The sequence below is a fragment of the Saccostrea echinata genome, unplaced genomic scaffold, assembly GCF_033153115.1.
Source record: "Saccostrea echinata isolate AGI-Se365-2 ecotype Australia unplaced genomic scaffold, CSIRO_AGI_Sech_v1 ptg000030l, whole genome shotgun sequence".
Classification (NCBI taxonomy): Eukaryota; Metazoa; Mollusca; class Bivalvia; order Ostreida; family Ostreidae; genus Saccostrea; species Saccostrea echinata.
In genome coordinates this window covers 4,127,546-4,146,861 of record NW_026889779.1, presented here as the reverse complement: position 1 = coordinate 4,146,861, position 19,316 = coordinate 4,127,546, and the positions used below count along the sequence as shown (strand labels likewise).

Sequence of the window (19,316 nt, the reverse complement as noted above, 5' to 3'; positions counted from 1 at the left end):
ACTTCAAGATGGGAAAAAAGTCTATTCCTTAAAGATGTTAACTTTACTATTATTTTAATATCCAACAAAAAAAACCCCAATAATTGTAATTGCACTAAACCTGCAGTAAAATAGCTTTATAAACCAAAGCAGTCCTTGCATGAAAATACACATGTAGATTTATAAATGCAAAAAGAAAACATGTACAGAGATTTAAGCAAACATTTGAAAACATTATCACTGGAAAAGAACAAATGACAACCATCATTATGCATCTCAGACTTCTATGTGGCAAGGCGTACAGTACCTCCTCAGAATGATTGTCAAAATGACAACTCCTAAAAGACATTTCCTACCCTATCAGGCTGTGGTTTATTGTACAGATCTCACTACAATTTTCTTATGTTGGAAGAGAAGAATATTTTAACATACCTTAATAAACCCAGTAAAACATACTTTAAAAACATACATGTGACTGTGTGATACGTTATATTGTTGATTAAGCATGGATAAGTGTGTATGACTCCCAACAGGTTAAACCACTTTTTGTGTACAAGTATACATATTTTATAGCACTTTATATTTGTGTGCAAGCTATACTTCGGATACAATTTCCAAATGGTATAATTTTTTTGGGGGGGGGGGGGGGGCTACAAAATAGACGAAGGTGGGTTTAGTTCTATACATTACAGACAAACATTAAAATTAAAAAAAAGAATGTTTTTTATCCACTATGTATTGCAATATGCCCATATATAATATTTGCACTATCCTTTCTCATGAAAGAAGTTCTTTAATCATGCTCAGGGTAAAGTATTTTGGTGACATGTTAACTTTATAATAGTGGAAATATATTTGGTTTTCATATAAACATTCAACTTAGGAGGTAATCTTTAGGAGGAACAATGCAGCTAAAACTCTATAAAAAAAAATATTATACATGCATTTACCAACTCAAGAAAAAAAGCATATGAACTAAATAAATCCATGGAATAACATAAAATTGTATCACAGGGAGTAAGAGTTAGAAATAAATAAACTTATAAAGGTTTCATGTCAACACTCTACAAAAGGAATAAATACCTGTATTTTAATATACATGTATGTATGCATGTATCTATATGGAATAAATGTTCAATATACTATGATATGCAAAAAGTGAGGACAAAATCGTCATAATAGCAGAAATTTTGTTAAACAACTAAAGAATAAGATGGAAAACTTCCAAAAGTTCTTAAAGAGTAAGAACATTGCAAATGCCCATCGAATTAGGTACAGGGCATTAGTACATATCATGAATTATTACTTTGTCAATCAATCTCAACATCTTTGACTATAGTCAATATTTGTTCTGAATGATAATACATTTATACACTGTGCACCCAAAACAGAAAAGTTTTAGAACCACAACTCAGCTTTCCAGTGCATCCAATACTTTAATAATTTGTTGTTTGATAACTTTAGTTGCCTCCGGTGCTTGTGGCATTAGAAATCGGTCAATGTCTGTTACTTGAATAACCTCTCCATCAACAGACCCATACTTGAATGTGATAAAGTCTGGGTGTTTTCTTTTGGATGTAATTTTTACAACACTTCCTAAAGCCCGTCTTGCCTGAATATGTGCCATATTTTTCCGGTTTGGAATTTCTCGAAGTACGTACAAATGACTGTCTGTCACCAGAACATAACTACAAAATATATGATAATAGATATTACTTCAAATGATTATTGTTTGCTTTTGGTTTGACTTAAGCCCACCCCCAATATCCAATAAGTCCATAGGACATAATGGACCAAGAGGTATATTTTGTTAGAAAGGCTTGCTGTATGCATTTTGATCAATTGTGTCTTTTAAAGGGAAAAAGATCAGACTTGCTAATCAAATCTTTTATTTACCTTGGAAACATGTATCCATTACCAATGACCTCTTGACATTTACAGGAGTATCTGACATCAGGTTTCTTTAGCCATACTTCCACATTTACAACTTCCTTTCTTTCATCATCAGATGAGTTCCCAGCTTGGTCATCACCTGGCAAGAAAAAATTTTTAAAAATTCAAAAAGGGAAACATACCATAGTAATTCCATAGATTTTCTTACCAAATTCAGTAAAGAATTTTAAAAATTGTTAGAAGGAGTAGCAAGATTTGAATAGCAATAATTTTTTGCAAAGCTGATACATTTTTAAACATGTAATTGTCATTATTATTACAATGAAAGCATATTCTTTTAATTTAACCCATTTCAACTGTCAAAATTTATCTCCCATCCTCTGCACAAATTAATGAATTTTTCTATATCTTAATGTCAGGACAAAAAATTTCCTGATATGATTAATCTTACCGTCATCATCATCACCAATAGAAAAAACATTGGCCATGTTTCTGTATCTCTTGCCCACACGGTCTGTATTACTGACATGCCTGTCCAAATAAAATCCCTCTTGACATTCTAGTTCATAAAGAAGTATTTCATAGTAATTTCAAGAGAAGTAACTCAGAATACAAACAATGATCCAGCACACCCACAGAATAACTTACCTTTCCTGTATTTGATGCTCATTTTTAATGTAGTCTGTTAACTTTTGTTTCATCACAGCTGACTTGCTCTTAACTGTAGAGGTTAATTTTCCAAAAAATGATTCCCCATTTTCCTCCCCCTACAAATTTTAAAAATACAAAGAGAATAAAACAAACATGCAATTAAAAAATGATTTATGTACTACTGGATGACCAAAACAGCCAAAAAAAATCTATTTCCAGTTTAAATTCTACTTACTAACAAAATAATTATGATAACATATATTTCAAAATGGTATGATACAATTATTAATAAAGAAGAAAAAAGGCATGGTTACCTTTTGAGTTCTATGAAAATCTTCCCCATTCTCCATATCACTTGAGCTGTTGCATGCCTCTGGGTTACACACAATACAGTGTTTAGGATTATGACTTGTTAGTCCCTCTGATAATCTGTCCTTTAATATTTCATGTAAACCTGACCATAAAAAGCAAACAATTTCCAAGAATTTATTCATCTTGCCAATAAAGTTAGCAAAAAATTTCAAGAAAGTTATATTTTTGCAAGTAAATATATGTTTGATTAAGAACAATTTTTTCCCCCCCAAAGTTTCAAATTTCCAAATCTGCTTATGGCATAAACCAAGAACTTTACTTAAACATTGAAAATCTTTCTCAATATTGACAATAACCATATTTGGTTACATACTTTGATAGCCTCCCTTGGCAAAACTGACATATTGATAGTGTTTTTGTAGGAAATTGGCTATGACCATATGGACATACTGATCTTCTTCTTCCCGTCCACTGCCGATAAAACAAAGGTGTTCTCCTCCAGCTACTGATCCTGTAAAGTCCAAATGAAATTTAAAACTAGTTCATAGCAGCATAATTACTTACTGTATAAATTCTTTTTTCACTCAGAATTATTTTACACTATTTTCAGGGTTACAAATTTTCCATGGAAATTTGTCACAGCAAACTTAAAGGTCATTAAAGACATATAAAGGCAGTCCAAGAAATCTGTGTAATTTCTACCCATGAATTGAGCAGAAATATTGGTCCCATGGAATTACGACCCCATGGCAAAAGTATGTTTACAGTATCTCCTTTCTGCTCCTAATTCTCTTTTTTTAGGCATTTAATACACGTAAAAGGATATACTATGGGGCCCAATAAATAATCAGAATATTGTTGCACAATGATACACTCTGGAATATGAAAATTTGAAAGGAACTACAGTCAAATCTCATTATCTCAAACATGATGGGACCGAGAAAAATTCAAGATATCAGGAGTAAAATACTTAAAGGATAAGTGGTTGGGACTTCTAAATCACTTCAACATATCCATAATATCCATAATATTCGAGATATCAGTGTTCCAGATATCAAAGTTCAACGGCACATGAAAATTCAACAGAATCAAATTTTAAAGAACATATTTGCACTTTTGAAAGAATTTTAATCCAACAATTACCAATTTGACCATGTACGAAAATTATTAACTTTTCAATTACTGTATAAATCTTTGGTTTTGTTATAGAATAATTCTACATAAAATATTTTTTTATTACACCATTTTGAGTTCACAGTATTTTGTTCAATTTACTATAACACATGTACACTGTAATTCTAATTTAAATATCTTTTTTAATACAGTGTTTATTTCATGATTTAGTTCTGTTGCAAAATTAGGCAGCCTACAGTACTGATCAGTTTGGAGTGTTTGTCCAAGACAAAATAGAAGAAAATGACCTGAGGATATTGACTGTTGTTGTGCTGCAAGCAAAGCCTGCACAGCAGTACTGAACTCTCTGGGATTCTGTAACATCTACAAAACAGCAATAAGCAATTATTAATTGAAATTTCAAATCACTTAACAGTGGAAGATCCTACCACTAGGAATATATTGAAATTGCATTACCAAAACATCACTTTTCGTGAAAATTTAATGAGTCTTAATTTTTCGACAAAGTAATTACATTACTAAAGGAACACATCTGGAGTGTGTTTTAGAAACTTACAAGATTTGCGTCTAGATGGAATGCCGTACGCAGATGCCCACTGTTGTACTGGTCAGCAGGTCGACAATCCACCACAAAATATCGCACACCATCACCCTGTCAACAAGAAAGGGATTCATAATATTTAAGATTACTTTATCTGTTCCTCTTTCAATTGTCTATTTGGAATGCAGCAAAGTTTAAAAACAACACTCTCTTAATTATACTCCTATATAATTATTATGCATATCTTTAACATGTTTAGCATTAGGTGTACTCAGTTCTTAGCTACAGCTTCTTGCATGCTAACACCTGAACAGGTAAATATGTTTACCTACACTGTGTGAAGATATAAAAATATTCCCTACAGGATTCAACTTTTTACTTGTAAAAAATATCACAAGAAGCTGTTAGCCTTACTTGAAATATTACTAATCTCAGGACAGGACTCTATAACTGTGATGTATTAATTTTTTTGAAGTACCATTTCATTTTTTCTTGATGCATATATGTTTGAGCATTAAGATCTAATAAAAAATATTGATGCCAAAGAAGGGGGAAAATAGACCCTTGGCTGTCCAAGAAAATCAGATAATTACCAGTATATCTGTATTTAACCAATATTACTCACTCCTGCTTGGCTGTTGCTCTGAAGAAGTTCTGACACAGAAACTGGTAAACATAATGCCTGTGAAACTTGTAAATCATCCTCCTTTTCTCCTGGGGTCATACTGTTACCAAATAATGGACTCTGGTAATCCTACAGAAAACATTATACAAAGATAACCTTGTTTCATAAAATTTCAATGAACCAGTAAGGAACTCTCACTATATTTACAGTAGCTTTAATGATGGTAAGTAAGTTTTTAGAGTCCTCATATACATGCAGGGTTAGAAACTCCCTAAAATTACAACTCGCAAATAATTGCGAGTACCAAGAAAGTGAACTTGCAATTTTATAAGACTACTCGCAATTTTCATATAAAGTTAAATTAATTTATATAAATTAAATACATGTAACTTAAGGAAAAAGTAACTACTGTACAATACACAAAATACAACTACAGTGTGACTTTTAATTAAATTACTGATTTAAATCAAAAGCATTGTGTTCTGTCATATTATATAATTTTGCTACAGTTTCAATACAAAAAAATCAACTCGCAAGTTTTTGTGAGTTACATAATTTTTAACTCGCAATTTGGGAATTCTAACTCGCGTTTTGCAAGTTGTATATAGTGAATTTTGAACCCTGACATGTATGTACATGTATATGTCCCATGGTTTAAATGTGTTTATATTGCATACCCTTCTGAAAGACTGTGGGGTTTTGGTGGCATAGTACTGTGCTAATGCACAGAAATCCTCAATGTCCTCTGCCTCCAGACCTGAGGGGAAGGATGTCAGCATTTCTGAACAAAGAAAATATCAAAGTTAATGATATTATGCTAAGCAAAAATATCTGTTGTGAACTTCAAAGGAACTATATTAATTTTCTTCCTCTTCATTTATTTACAAGTACCTGTAATTTGCTGCTTTGAATCCACTTCTCCTGCCAAAATTTGATCTCTGAAATGAAATTATGTCACTCGGTTACAGTCAAACCTCCTTATCTCAAACTCAACAGGACCAAGAAAAATCTTTTAAATATCTGGGAATTCAGGATATTCAGAGTAAATACAGCAAAAAATGTAAAGTCTAGTAGTAAAGAGACTTTAGAATGGAGGTATTTTAATGTGCATTCTTATCAGACATGTCAATGACTTGCATTTTTGCTGAAGAAATTTTCTCTTTCTGTTTTAATACATCAATCAAACTCATTATCAAGTTTTACCAGGGTATACTTGACTTGTAAATGTTCCATATTTTGTACCAACCTTGCATTAACTAGGATGACAAGAGCCATAAAAAATGTTAGAAATTGGTCTCCATTTTGAAAGTACACATCCCACATCACCTGTATGACTTGTAGATCACAAGGTGCAGCAAACAAACTTCTGAACTGTAAAAAGAAATCAGGTATTTTCAAAAATAACAACAAAACTTCAACTCTCTCTCTCTCTCTCTCTCTCTGTTCACATGTACATTTAATCTCCAAATTGGTACACTGTATAACTTATTTATAAATGCATATTAAAATGGATAAAGAACCGTAATTAAACAATGATTATTTCAATAACTGTAACTTATATACATGTATTTTTAACTTCCGGTACATGTCATGCATACTAGATTACTAGTGTGCATACAATCAAATTACAGCTTCTCTCACAAGGTCAAGCTTTCATCACATCACTACCCCAGTACATACCCAGAATAAGGCATAGTTGAAAATATTACTTCAGTCACCTTTACCCTTTAATAGCCCAAAAAAGTATTCCCTACATTGTCTGTATCTAAAGTCAATTTCTACGACATAAACATTGTGACACAAACATTTCAGTCCCCCAGATAAATGATCTATAAAGTTGAGATTCAGTACTTTATCTACATAATTATATGTATGTACATAAAATGCCCATGAAATAACACTAATTGGAATATTACTAGCATGTTTCAAACAAGGAATTTTAAAGTTCAATCGTTTCCCAAAATTTTTTATGGCCAAAATTATTGGAAAAATCAAGCAGAAATCAACTGCCATTAAGGGTTTTTTAGTATCCCGTATACCCATCTTCCCTAGCTCTTTTCAAGAGGAGAGGAGCGAATCATCACCCTTGGCTAGCAAAGATGACAGTATACCATGCCCCATCTTAATTTTGATTGCCATTTTGTAGATTTTCCTTTATTAAATAATTCACTTAAATAATCACATCAACAGCTTAACAATTGTCTCCTCTCTTCTTTTTTTTTTTGATCTTTGATTTACTTTAAACGACCCAATCATTTAAGAACTTGGTTGACAATGCCAAACAAACAATTTTTTAATTGTGGCCTAATTTCTCAATACTTGATAAATCAACTTTCATTATCAAACTTAAAGGTTCAGTTTTACATGTATGTAATACCAGTAATTATCAAACTTTTTAAAAGTTCTTTAAATAAATGTGATTGTTTAAAGACAGGCAGATAAGATTAATTTCTTGTGAGTTAAAGATATTTAAATAAGAAAGCTTGATAAACACTCAATCTTTGCTGATCTATACCCATGAATGGCAGTAAAGGTCGGGCATGATTTTCTTTGTGTCCAGAAATGAGCTCAACTCGGGATCATGGTACTGAAGGAGCAAGCGAAACAAATGGAATGGTTTTCCTCCTTTGACACAATCCCTGTAAATTTGAATATAAAATTAATGTCAGAAATAATATTATTTAAGGAATGAAGCTTATTTTAACCTATGTTATACGATATAACATAACTTGGGACAGTTTACGCTTTATAAACCGTGAAGCGATTTATAAAAAAGCGTAAACTGCCCCAAGTTATGTTATATCGTATAAATACGTTAAAATAAGTTTCATTCCTTATAATTTAAATTCAGTGTAGACAATAAGACAATTTTCCTCCCAAAAATGGCTTCAAATTGAGCATATTTTTAAAGGAACATCAAGTGGATTAATACGTTTTTGACGTAACTCATTGTGACGTAGGCAACTTATGTTATATGATATAAATGAAAATCTTTTATCCAATCAAATGACTTGTTACAACTATAATTAAATTATATACAGTTGCATAGTTAATTTTATGTATGATTCATATGAACATATGCCTCATATTCACAGGTAGATGTAATTAGTTTAGCCCTTCTCAATCACTGGAGACAATGCATTATAAAGCACATACAAAAACATGTGCCAAGTATATATACATGTACATGGCACTTAACATCTTCATCTCCCCTCCCTTTAGCATCCCTATCGCAATTGGGAGGGTGAAAATCTAAAAGTTCATCTTTAAATTGGGCCCACAGCTTTTTAAACACAATCTCTGGTCTTTTGACTGTATAAAAGTGCCACCTAGATTCTCTGAAGCAAGTTTGAGGCTAAAAAATCACAAAATACTTTTTGTGTCCAATATTGTTAACACTTAACAGTGCCATGACCTGTATATTCAAGAAGGTTTTTCCTATTGCTTTTATATTCAAGAAGGTTTTTCCTATTGCCACTTTGCATAGATCTCTGTAGCAAGTACGATATAAAAGGTCTAATAGTACTCTTAAAACTAAGTCCACACGTATGCAGAGACTCATTTACATATTACATACATACATACTGGTCAAGCACTAAGTCCCCCCACAACAGTTGTGTGTGTGGGGATGGGGGTGGGGTGGGGTGGGGTGGGGGGGGGGGTAACTAAATTAAAGCTAAAGAGACATATATGTAAATCTACGATTCTAAAGATAAAAGTTGGAGAAAACTTAGTCTGAAGAGTTTACTTATCAAAGGTTGAGACTTTAAAAATACATGTGGTATAGTACCCACAAAATTATTTTTGATATGTTACATGATAGGATACAGGCATGATACTACATGAACAATAGGATACATTCATGAAGCAAAAGGATCCAAGCATGGCAATAGGATAAATGGTCTTCGTGATAAATGCAAAACCTGATAAACAGACATTATGATAAATACAACACCTGATAGGATAAAAAATTGGTAAATAAATTTACAGACAATTACCTTAAAAAAAAGTACAGCACCAAAAATCAGTTCACTATATACATAAATTTGTTACATCATTATATATGTAAAATTTTAAAAGGAATTGTTAAGATTTTTTTTACCGAGGATACAAAAAAACTTTCACAATATCCATAAATTCATTGTGTTTGCACTAAATGAGTTTAAATGTAAACAGAAAACCTGATAAATGCAAAACATGATAATACAATCATAGGTAATCAGAGATTACGAAGCTCATCTCGATGAATGTTATCTATAAGTAAAGGAAATCCCAAGTGGACATCCCAAGATCAATATCCATGCAAGTTTGGTTTCAGTAGGACTTATAGTTACTTGGAAATAGACCTGCTCAAAAAACTTTTAACCTGTTTACTAATCAAAAAATGAGAAAAGCAACATATTACATATTAGTCTTATAGAATACATTAATGATTCTATTGGATACCCACATGATACTATATAGGAATCAGGCCAACAGAACACGACAGAATTGTCAAGAATAACATTGTGTGTACTGTATAGTAGTCTTCAGAAAATTTGAGGTAAAACCAGCAATACTAATAATTTCTTTTTCATTTGTGATAAGTAATTAAAAATTTCAAAATACATTTTGCATCAAATATGTCAATATACCTTGGAATAAACTTGTTGATAATGGAATAGAAGCAGTTATAGAGCTGGGATCTGGTTAATTTAAGTGCCAGCAAGGGTTGTATGACCTCAAGCCATCCGTTGTCTGATATATATTTCTCATTTCTGGATTTCGAAAAGAATGTAATGATGGATTCTAAATCACTGACCACTGAAACTTTGTCCTCCTCCTCATTTCCCAGTTTGTCTTTAAAAACAAAAGAATTGGAAAAACGTGTTTAAAATTTAGAAAAGTATTTTAATATCTATTTGAAATTGTCCATCGTGTCTTAAATCTATAGCAACAGCAATAAAAAGTGTTCTTTATGCAGAAGAAAATGTGTGCCCTTTTTAGATGTTAAATTTAACATGTATACTGTTCACCACACACTTTATTTTACTTCATTTTTCAACACTGTCTCTGCTTCAGGACTGAGGTTTCAAGATGCCTTTTATAATGCACATTTAATATACTTGAGTACAGAATGGTCATACCAACTAGAGCTTTGCAATCTTCTCTAATTAACCCTTGTTCATCAAGATCATACAATCCATCAAATGAATTCAGAGCATCTCCTTTACTCTGCACACTAAGACAAATCTACAAATGAAAAAGTATGAAAATGTTGTAATTAAAGAGATGTACTTTTCAAACTAATGTTTGGCAGTTAAACTCTGCAGAAAACACATTTCTTGAAAAATATTTGAAATCCACATTTCACATAATAGATTTTCCATAAAACTAAAAAGATACAAAAAGAACAGATCAGACACAAGTTAATACCTGCCAAACCTCTGGTCTCAAGTGATCTGGAACAGGTCTACATTTACAAATGTTCTTAAGAGTTCCAAAATCACAACTTTCAACAAGTGCTGTTTCCAAATCTGTTACCCTGCAAAAATATTATATGTAATCAAAAGGATAAAATAATAAAATTGCTTTCTTTCATCTTCAAATAGAAATCTTGTTTCACTTTAGTATACTATTCTGGCTTTGATTTGTTAAATTCTAGTGCTTTCTCCAAGTTTGATCTAAGTCAGTCTTAGTACATGCATTCTACTGGCCAGGTACACATCAGTATATGGTGATGTGACATCTCTACAGTGAAAATTTCTTGGATGGGATGTAAAACAACATAAAATCTATCAATTAATCATTCCTTCCTGTTTTCTAAATCTTCACTTGAATACTAGCTATCACAATAGCATGCTTGATTTTACAAGAAAATAAATTGCTTATGTAAATCATTCAACAAATGCTCCAGGTTTTCTAGTTTAGGAATGAGTTATTTAAATTTCAAAAGAGGTAATATTTTCAAGCTAAACTTTGTAAAATGCATCAAAGATCTACAGCATTTCAAGATTCAATACTCCACATTTGGTGGACTAATCCTTTGGGTAATCCAGTTATTGACATGTTACCTAAAAGGAATTCACCTTGCCTAAGAAAAAACTTATCCCAAACCAGAAGTTTCTGACAAGACTATAGCTCTACTGGTTTGTACTTATAACAAAGGAAGAGAAAAGTAGCACATGGACTTAAACTTTGCAAAATGCAATGATAGAATAATGCAGTCAGAGTAAAACTGTAGAAGGAGTAGCCTTTTAAAAGAATTTTACAGAAATTTTAATTTTAGTAACCATGGCAACACTTCATCAAAATCAAAAACCAATAAAGAGAATTACATATCTCAGTGTAATCTTCTAATGTGGTGACTTATATTGAAATATTGAAATCAGACCTTAACTGTAGAAAGAGTAGCATTATGAGATTATTCAAAGAAATTATTTTTAGTAACCATGGCAACACTGTTCATTGAAATCAAATACTGATATATAGATTTATGTATCTTAGTGTAGTCTACTTGCATTCCAAGTTATACTGAAATCAGACCAAAACTGTAGGAGAAGTAGCATTTTGAAAAACTGTTTACAGACAGACAGACAATGGTCACCTTACTATCGCATAAGTTCTTTTGCAAAAAGAAAGTTATCCCAGGAGCATGAGGACCAACCTCCTCCCTCCTTTATAACCCAGGGCTGTTTGCCTTCACCTCATGAATAATTTTTCTATGACATATTTATGATTTAATTCAAAACATAATTTTAAGTCCACACTGACTGCAAATACATAGAGTAACAAGGTTGGCAACTTCAGCAAATGGTTCTCTAATTTAAAGATAGATACTAACCAAGTCACTGTTCAAAATACATGCTTAATTTATGCACTTTAATACAGCTTATATAATAAACAACACAGTAGATTACAGTGTTTACAGTACACACTTTAAATTTACTGTAAATCACTTTATAATCACAGGAACTTTATTTTCATGTAATTATTTAAGACTGTCTGCTCACAAAACAGTCTGCGCTTAAGTTTTTTGGGTCACACAGGTCATTAGGTCCTGTGTACTTGAGAAACACACAGGACCAAACCTAATGTAACAAAGTGAAACACATGAAAATGCAGAAACAAGGAAACCTTATGATGCGGTTTTAATCACACTCATTTACAAACTAGGATTTGTGCAATAATTTTTTCGGCTCGTTTTTTTTATTTGCCAACAAAATCCATCGACTATGGGTATATTCTCCAACAATTCCTCCGATGCAGGAATTATTTCATATATATCATATTCAAAATCCAATTTAAACAATACAAATTATGAGCAGAGCATATGGACCTCTGAAAAGTGAAAACAGAGGTGGGATAAGGTGCCATGCAGGAGTGAGCATACCCTGTCGATCAGTAAAACCTGCCATGTACTCTTTGTCATGATCAGGTAAATGGGGAAAAATGGCCTAACAATTAGTATGAAAGACGTCAGTCAACATTGGACTTAATTAAATGATAGACTGTATTTTCAAACAAGGTCATTGTATCAACCATAGAATTTGCGAAATGTCGAATTTAAACGAGGTGGTTGATATCACTGTGTCATTAACTTATGTGTATACTCTCTCGACCTCGATTACTTTTTAGCATTTAGATTTGCATATTATACAGAAAATGTTATTATACTAGCACTTATACGTGAGAAAAACGGACAAAATAAACTTTGTTGTACCTAATGAGAAAACTTTGGCAAAACATTTGTCAAAGAGTAAGATAAATGCAGATTAACCTGGGCTTCGATTCGGAAAACTTGTGTGAGTTTTTTTTTCATAAAAATTGTACCTACCGGTAAGTACTTAAAATATTCTTTACTATGAAAACAATTAGTATTCAAGCATTCAATAATATAAATTATTCTTAGAAAATCAGACCACTTAAGTTCAATCTCCTTAGCAACGCATAGAAATTCTTTCCAAACAAAAAGTGCTCTCTTTGGTAATGGAGGTGTTTAGTTCGACGACTATCTTAATTACATCATATTTGTCAAAATCATTTTGTAAATAGATATTGATAGAGCTATGTTGTCAGCAGTGCACATTGTCAATATATTTATATGTTTCGTTTTGTTTACGGATTTATGAGATTGGTCACTGTTCGATATCCTTACAATTTACATTACATGTATTATAGTTTAAAACAAAATCCGACACTTGTTTCCATGTTTGCGATCAAGTGTTAAAAAGAAGTCTCTTTCTGTGACATTCAATTTAACAGTTAGATATATTGATGACCTTTGTCATTAACAATATTTATTTTCATTCAAACATTGATTCGATATGTCCCATTAAACTCAATAAAAGATTCCAAAGATTCTGATACATTACATATTTGGATGTTTTACTCAAGAAAGACAATGATGGTAAACTAACACCTAAGCTTAAAAGATGATAAACGTGATGTCTCCAAATCTATCATCAACTTCCCTTATTTGTGTAGCATTACATCATATTCACCTGCAATTAGGGTTTATGTTGCCAGTGGATTCGAAGATTCATATGAAAAATTTCTAAAACGACTGCGCTGCTGACGAATAAGTATGATAAGGGTATCAACAATTTCCTTAAGGGCCAACATTTTGCAAATTCTATGGTCAATACAATGATCTTGTTAGCAAATACATTTTATGTTGTTAGCTCGAAAGTTGACTGATGTCTTTCATATAAATTGTTAGTTCATTATTTTCTAACTGAACTGTGAACACATTTTCCCTTTATCTGATTAAAACAAAGGATACGTGGCAGAGGTGACCGATCGAAAGATGATGCCTACTCCCCCATGGCACCTGATCTCACCTATGATGTTTTCTGAGGTCCTTGTTTGCTCTGCTCACAATTTGTATTGTTTAATTGGACTTTGAGCATGATTACTGTTTGTTATTTTCTCATTACATTTGATAGAAATTACCCACAATGCAGATTAACTCCGTTACTGTCGAGTACCAACAAATGCAAATTAGATATAGTGACTCATTTTCGATGATTTCGCTCAAAGTGGGGATTAACAGATGCAAAGTAGATTTATATATATATATACAGGAGACAATACTGAAAGTTAAATCAGACAAATTAATTACATCATTTATACATGTACATGTATATTTATTTAACAATAAAATAATATATGTACCTGAAACGGAAAATATAACGTTCATAATAAGAGTAATAATCTGAAAGAAAATTGTGGTTATTAAAAAAAATTGCAATCGATATAACCTCTTTGTGGAAGCAACAGTTCTTGAACTTTTTCGAGAAAGCCTTTTCCAACTAAATAAATTGTATAAAGTAGTTAAAATATCAAAATCATGCACAATCAGATTGCAGAATAAATAACTTTACCCTAGTCTCGAAAAAACTTTACCCTAATCGTAAATAAATAGTCCAGAAACTTTACCCTAATCTGCAGCAAAACTTTGACGTGCATTTTCTGTTTAATTACGCTTAAGTTGAATACAATCTCCAAGCAAGCATATAAAACTGAAGATGCCCGACAGATTGGTGCAAAATAAAGATTTTTGCTAGAAATCACCAATATTTGTACAAGAAAATGTGAAGCGTTTTTGCCTATCGCCATGTTGGACTAGGGTAACGCACTTTACCCTAGTCCATTTCTACACAGTGAAAGAGGAAAATTTGCGCGTTGGACCTCCAATATGGCAACAAACGGGAAATAACTCTTGCTTAATTCAGGCCCATCGAAAACTATCTATATATATAGCCATGCACAATGCATATACGTTAAAATGGACTGAGGATCTTGATTTGGCAACAGAGTAAAATTGTACTTAAAACATGATTGTGACGTAAACCTTTTGTTTGTGTTGTCGATTCTATAGCTTAATGTTGAGCTAACTCCTCAAACAATCCATTAAGTTACCTGTCAGTGTCCATTCTTTTCGGAAAACTGTCCATTCTTTTAAGAATGGACAGTTTTTTCAAAAAGAATGGACAGTTAAAACAAACAGAATGGAGAGTTACAGGTAAACTTTGGAATGTGTTCAAGAGGGAAACAAAAACAAATATATTAAATACTTTTTAATTTACATGTAAATAACAAAAGGAACGCGGAGACCAAAGTTAATCCAGAACACAATGTCTACACAGCATCCATTCGATTTTACTCTTTTAAATTCATGAATGATGCACACTATTTCAATACCCAAAACTTAATTTTCACAAAACTTGAATTTAAATGACACAATTTCACATTTGATTTAAATTTCGGAAAAATCATTCCCTCGAGGAGAATTTATTTTCAGATAGAAGTGCGTCTAATATTAAATCCTCCACCCAGAAAACAGTTTGCACTATGAACACTGCACTGCTGCAGTCAATACATGTATTAATTACGGTAGAAAATAAATAAAAATGAAACATTTCCTGATTTGATTTGAAAAACATTTCAGGTCGAAGATTGGCTCATGGCTAATCCAACACTCAGAACACAATTTGCATCTCACCATTACACTGCTGCAGTTAATATATCCTCAGAAATAGAATTCAAATAAAACATTTCCAGGTTTGATTTGAATTTGATCATCTGTTTCTGTTGTCGAAGTTCATTTTTGGGTCAAAATTTGGCTAGTATTTCTTTTAATCTTCCTTTTCTGTTTCCAGATCCAAATATCACTAATTTTGTGCATATTTTGGTTTATAAGATATTGATTCTGTCATATACTCTCTCCATCACAGGAAAACATGTATACCTTTACAACGCAAACTGTAAACTGATTTTGAAGCATCGCATACTTGTATAAATACTAGTATCCAGCAAAATCCACCTGTAACTGTCCATTCTTAAGACAAAAACCTTTGGTTTTTGCATCTGGAAACACAATGGCTTATTCAACAAATTGCTCTGCATCCCTAGCTTACCTGTGACTGTCCATTCCGTAAACAATGAACTTGCCATTGTATGTGTGCTACCTGTCATTTTGTACATTTTATATTTAATTTTCAAAACAAAGGAAATCATGTTTTAAGTAGGAGAAAGGCCTCAAACTGTCCATTCTGTGAGAGAAAGAACTTATCTCAGGCCTACGGCCCTCGATTAGTTCTTTCTCTCACAGAATGGACAGTTTTCGGCCTTTCTCCTTTACATAAATTCAGTTGACGTAATCAGTCAGGGGTGACACCAAAATTCATCATATTGAAAAATGATTGATAATTGTCATTTCTACTAACTACATGTACATAATATACCAGTAAGTGTTTTTATTATTTTTGTAAATCTGATTTGTTTTCATCATATTTCCATCCCAAGTTAATTCTTCTGACCCATTTACTACAATAATATGATACAATACACTATCCTGCTATGGACCCATGTGTAGAGAAACATCTTGACAAACAATTGAAACCAAAATAAAGTAGTGTGCCATATAAATAATGAGATAATTAAGTGCACCCAGGCCTACCAATTTTATAAAAAATGATGAAATACAGTCATATTTATTTTCAGAAGTAACTCTATATTAATAAACTCCAAATAGTTATGACTGTTTTTCATCATTATTCTACAAAATGATAAATTTTAGTCATTTATATTAAAAATCAATTTTATGACTATATAGAAATCATCATTTTTAAAAATGATTAATTTCAGTCTCACCCCTGACTGGTAATACTGACAATTGTTCGATGGAAAATGTGTTTGTGTTAATTTTTAACATTTTAGATTTGCTAGCCCAATGGGCTAAGGCAGCATTTATGTTTCAACTTTGCGCTATGCTAGTCCGACCTCTAAATTCGGTAGCCCTGGGCGTCGGTAACTGCACATCCCTGTAGGGCTGGGAAATAATACCAATATTCTGGTATATTGCGTTATGTTGACAAAAAATATCATATTGCAACGTTTTAAACCGATGGCACTGTCCGAGATACCAGGAAAATGCTTAGACTCAGAAATTCTATTATAAAATATATAGAAAAGTTGTCAGAAAGGTTTGCAATCATGCCAAACAGTACTAAGACAAAACTTTTGTATGGGTGTATTTAGTTGAATAACTAATTCAATTGACAATGTATCTTTTATTGGTTATTTATCATAGTTATGTACATTCTACATGTCAAAGGAAATTTATATGATAAAAAAAAATACCATTTAACGAGGTTCGCTCCTGAGCTTTTGAGCAGATTTTTATCTTAACCTATATTTCAAAAATTCTGCATAATGTTTTAATTCTTACAATAAATTTGGATTCTACGACGCCAATTTAACTATATTCAGTTTAAACTCCATGATTAAATTCCATACCAAAAGCATTAAGTGGGGAACTATATTTTGTGGCGGAAGGTTTTTATCGAAGAAAATGATCATTTTTTTCTCTTTCGAAGTATTTAAAGTATGCTAAGTTTGGATTCCTATTTTTACATTCAGTGTGCACACAGAGTTATTTTGTGCAGTGGACTGTTTTATATTGGTCCTATATTATCTACTAAATAAATTGTCATGAATTCTATCATCATATTTGATAAATATAGCAAATATATTGTGAAAATGAAGAAAAAAATAGCCCTAATTTAAGTTTTAAATTAGCATTTTTTTAGTAATATCTCAAAATTAACATCACAGACCCCCACTTTTGATTTTCTTTTCTGAATATATACGATACTTTTAACCATTCTTCTTAAATTCAGTAAAATGTCATCACTTTCAAATGATTTTTTTGCTTGTTAAATTTTTAATGCCAGAAAAATGAAAATGCTTGAGTGCAAAAAGTTCAAATAATTGAACATACGCAGTAATTTGAAAATTTCTTCGTTGTCACAATTTTAATGTGTCTATTAGAGATGAAATAAGACTGTTTTTGTTCCCATAATTTATTTGAACAAAAAATATTGGAGGAGAAACTTTAAAAATTGATTTATGTGTAAGAGGTATTTACAGTGCAAAAAGGTCAAACTAAATGCTCTGTAGCGCCAAAAGAAGCGCACTGACCTACATTTTTTGTTTTGATTTTTAATAAAGCTATGCGTATAAATTCTAAAAATATACTTGATAAAAAATTCTCATTACTTTTGATGGCAGGATCCAACCTCCTTAAGTTTTTGTTGAAAATATTGCAAAACATATCTCAATACAGTTAAAAATATCGCAATATGAAATCTCTAGCCAATACCCAGCCCATCATCTCAAGCCACGGTCCGGAGTCCGCATATAGCTCTCTCCTACCCGTGGCTGTTTGATCACAAAAAGAGTTGTAATCTTGAATATTTATGCCTCTATATTGTGAGGTCATGTTCACCCAATGACCATATTTGTTTCCATTTCTTTGAAATCAACAATTGACATCAACAGTATACAAGAAATGTTTCGTATACTGTGATTGGGTATTGAAAGGTCACGTCAAAGTTCATTATCTGACTATGCTTTACTCGCATTGGTCAATATCTTAATGAGCCACAAAATATTTTCTCATTCAACCACGGCCAGAATGGGAGAGGATCGTACATTTTGGCTGTGGTTTGCGATGATGTACCCAGCCCTACACCCCTGGATGTGAGAAAGTAATCTAAAATGGCATTTTTCCTTGTGTTAATTGTTCTAGTTGTTAGTAAATAGTGAATTTTTATGTTTGTTTTTTTAACACCCAAGGGGCAAACCCCTGGCCCGTGGAGAGGGGAGCGAGTCCTGTTGAACGCTACACTTGTAAGACTAATTGAGTAATGACATTTTTTTAATCTTTCTTCAGAGTTAAGAATATTTGGTCATAATTATTCAGTAATTAATGTTGATTTTCTCAGATAACTCACGGTCACATGACCATAACAAATCACTGTCAAAAACTTAAATTTACACATGACTGTTAAGTCATTCTACTTATTTATTTCGAATAATTCTAATTGTTATTGATTTGGTAAAGATGAATCAATGTCTTTGATTTAGTCTGATGAATGTTTAACTCAAAATATTATCAAAAGTCTTGATTAAAATGTTTTACCAGCTTGTATCATCTATTCTGTCGGCCATGTTTCTGACGTGTAGTCGTAAATTGAAATGGTTGAAGTCGTAAAATTATCCATACATTTACAATCCGAGAAATGATATAAAAGTGATTTTGGAATATTTGTCGCGGTGCATCAAAGATCATAAATTACGTAATCTTACATTCAAATATATATTTTTACCCCATTTCCACATGACCGTATAACG

General features: G+C 32.0%; 1 protein-coding gene across 1 annotated transcript; it reads right to left on the bottom strand.

The window, feature by feature from the left end:
- Window positions 1–1,152: 1,152 nt before the first annotated feature.
- On the bottom strand, window positions 1,153–19,190 carry LOC133197121 (TBC1 domain family member 23-like). Its single transcript, XM_061332976.1, has 17 exons — window positions 19,105–19,190; window positions 10,551–10,659; window positions 10,262–10,367; window positions 9,770–9,974; window positions 7,651–7,774; window positions 6,382–6,506; window positions 6,027–6,073; window positions 5,813–5,916; window positions 5,136–5,264; window positions 4,526–4,621; window positions 4,257–4,332; window positions 3,209–3,346; window positions 2,838–2,977; window positions 2,521–2,639; window positions 2,324–2,403; window positions 1,876–2,011; window positions 1,153–1,667 (listed from the first exon to the last, which is right to left on the bottom strand). Exons 1-17 carry the CDS (start codon window positions 19,131–19,133, stop codon window positions 1,391–1,393), a joined length of 2,040 nt encoding a protein of 679 aa, XP_061188960.1. The 5' UTR covers window positions 19,134–19,190; the 3' UTR covers window positions 1,153–1,390.
- Between the last annotated feature and the right edge of the window lie 126 nt (window positions 19,191–19,316).

Bases quoted from the DNA above. Each gene is read 5' to 3' on its own strand.
- LOC133197121 (XM_061332976.1), bottom strand. From the start codon at position 19,133: ATGGCCGACAGAATAGATGATACAAGCTG. The intron at 5,917-6,026 runs GTACTTGTAAAT...TTCTTTGTTCAG, and splicing joins TTCAAAGCAGCAAATTACAG to AAATGCTGACATCCTTCCCC. The intron at 3,347-4,256 runs GTCATTTTCTTC...TGGACTTTACAG, and splicing joins ACAACAGTCAATATCCTCAG to GATCAGTAGCTGGAGGAGAA.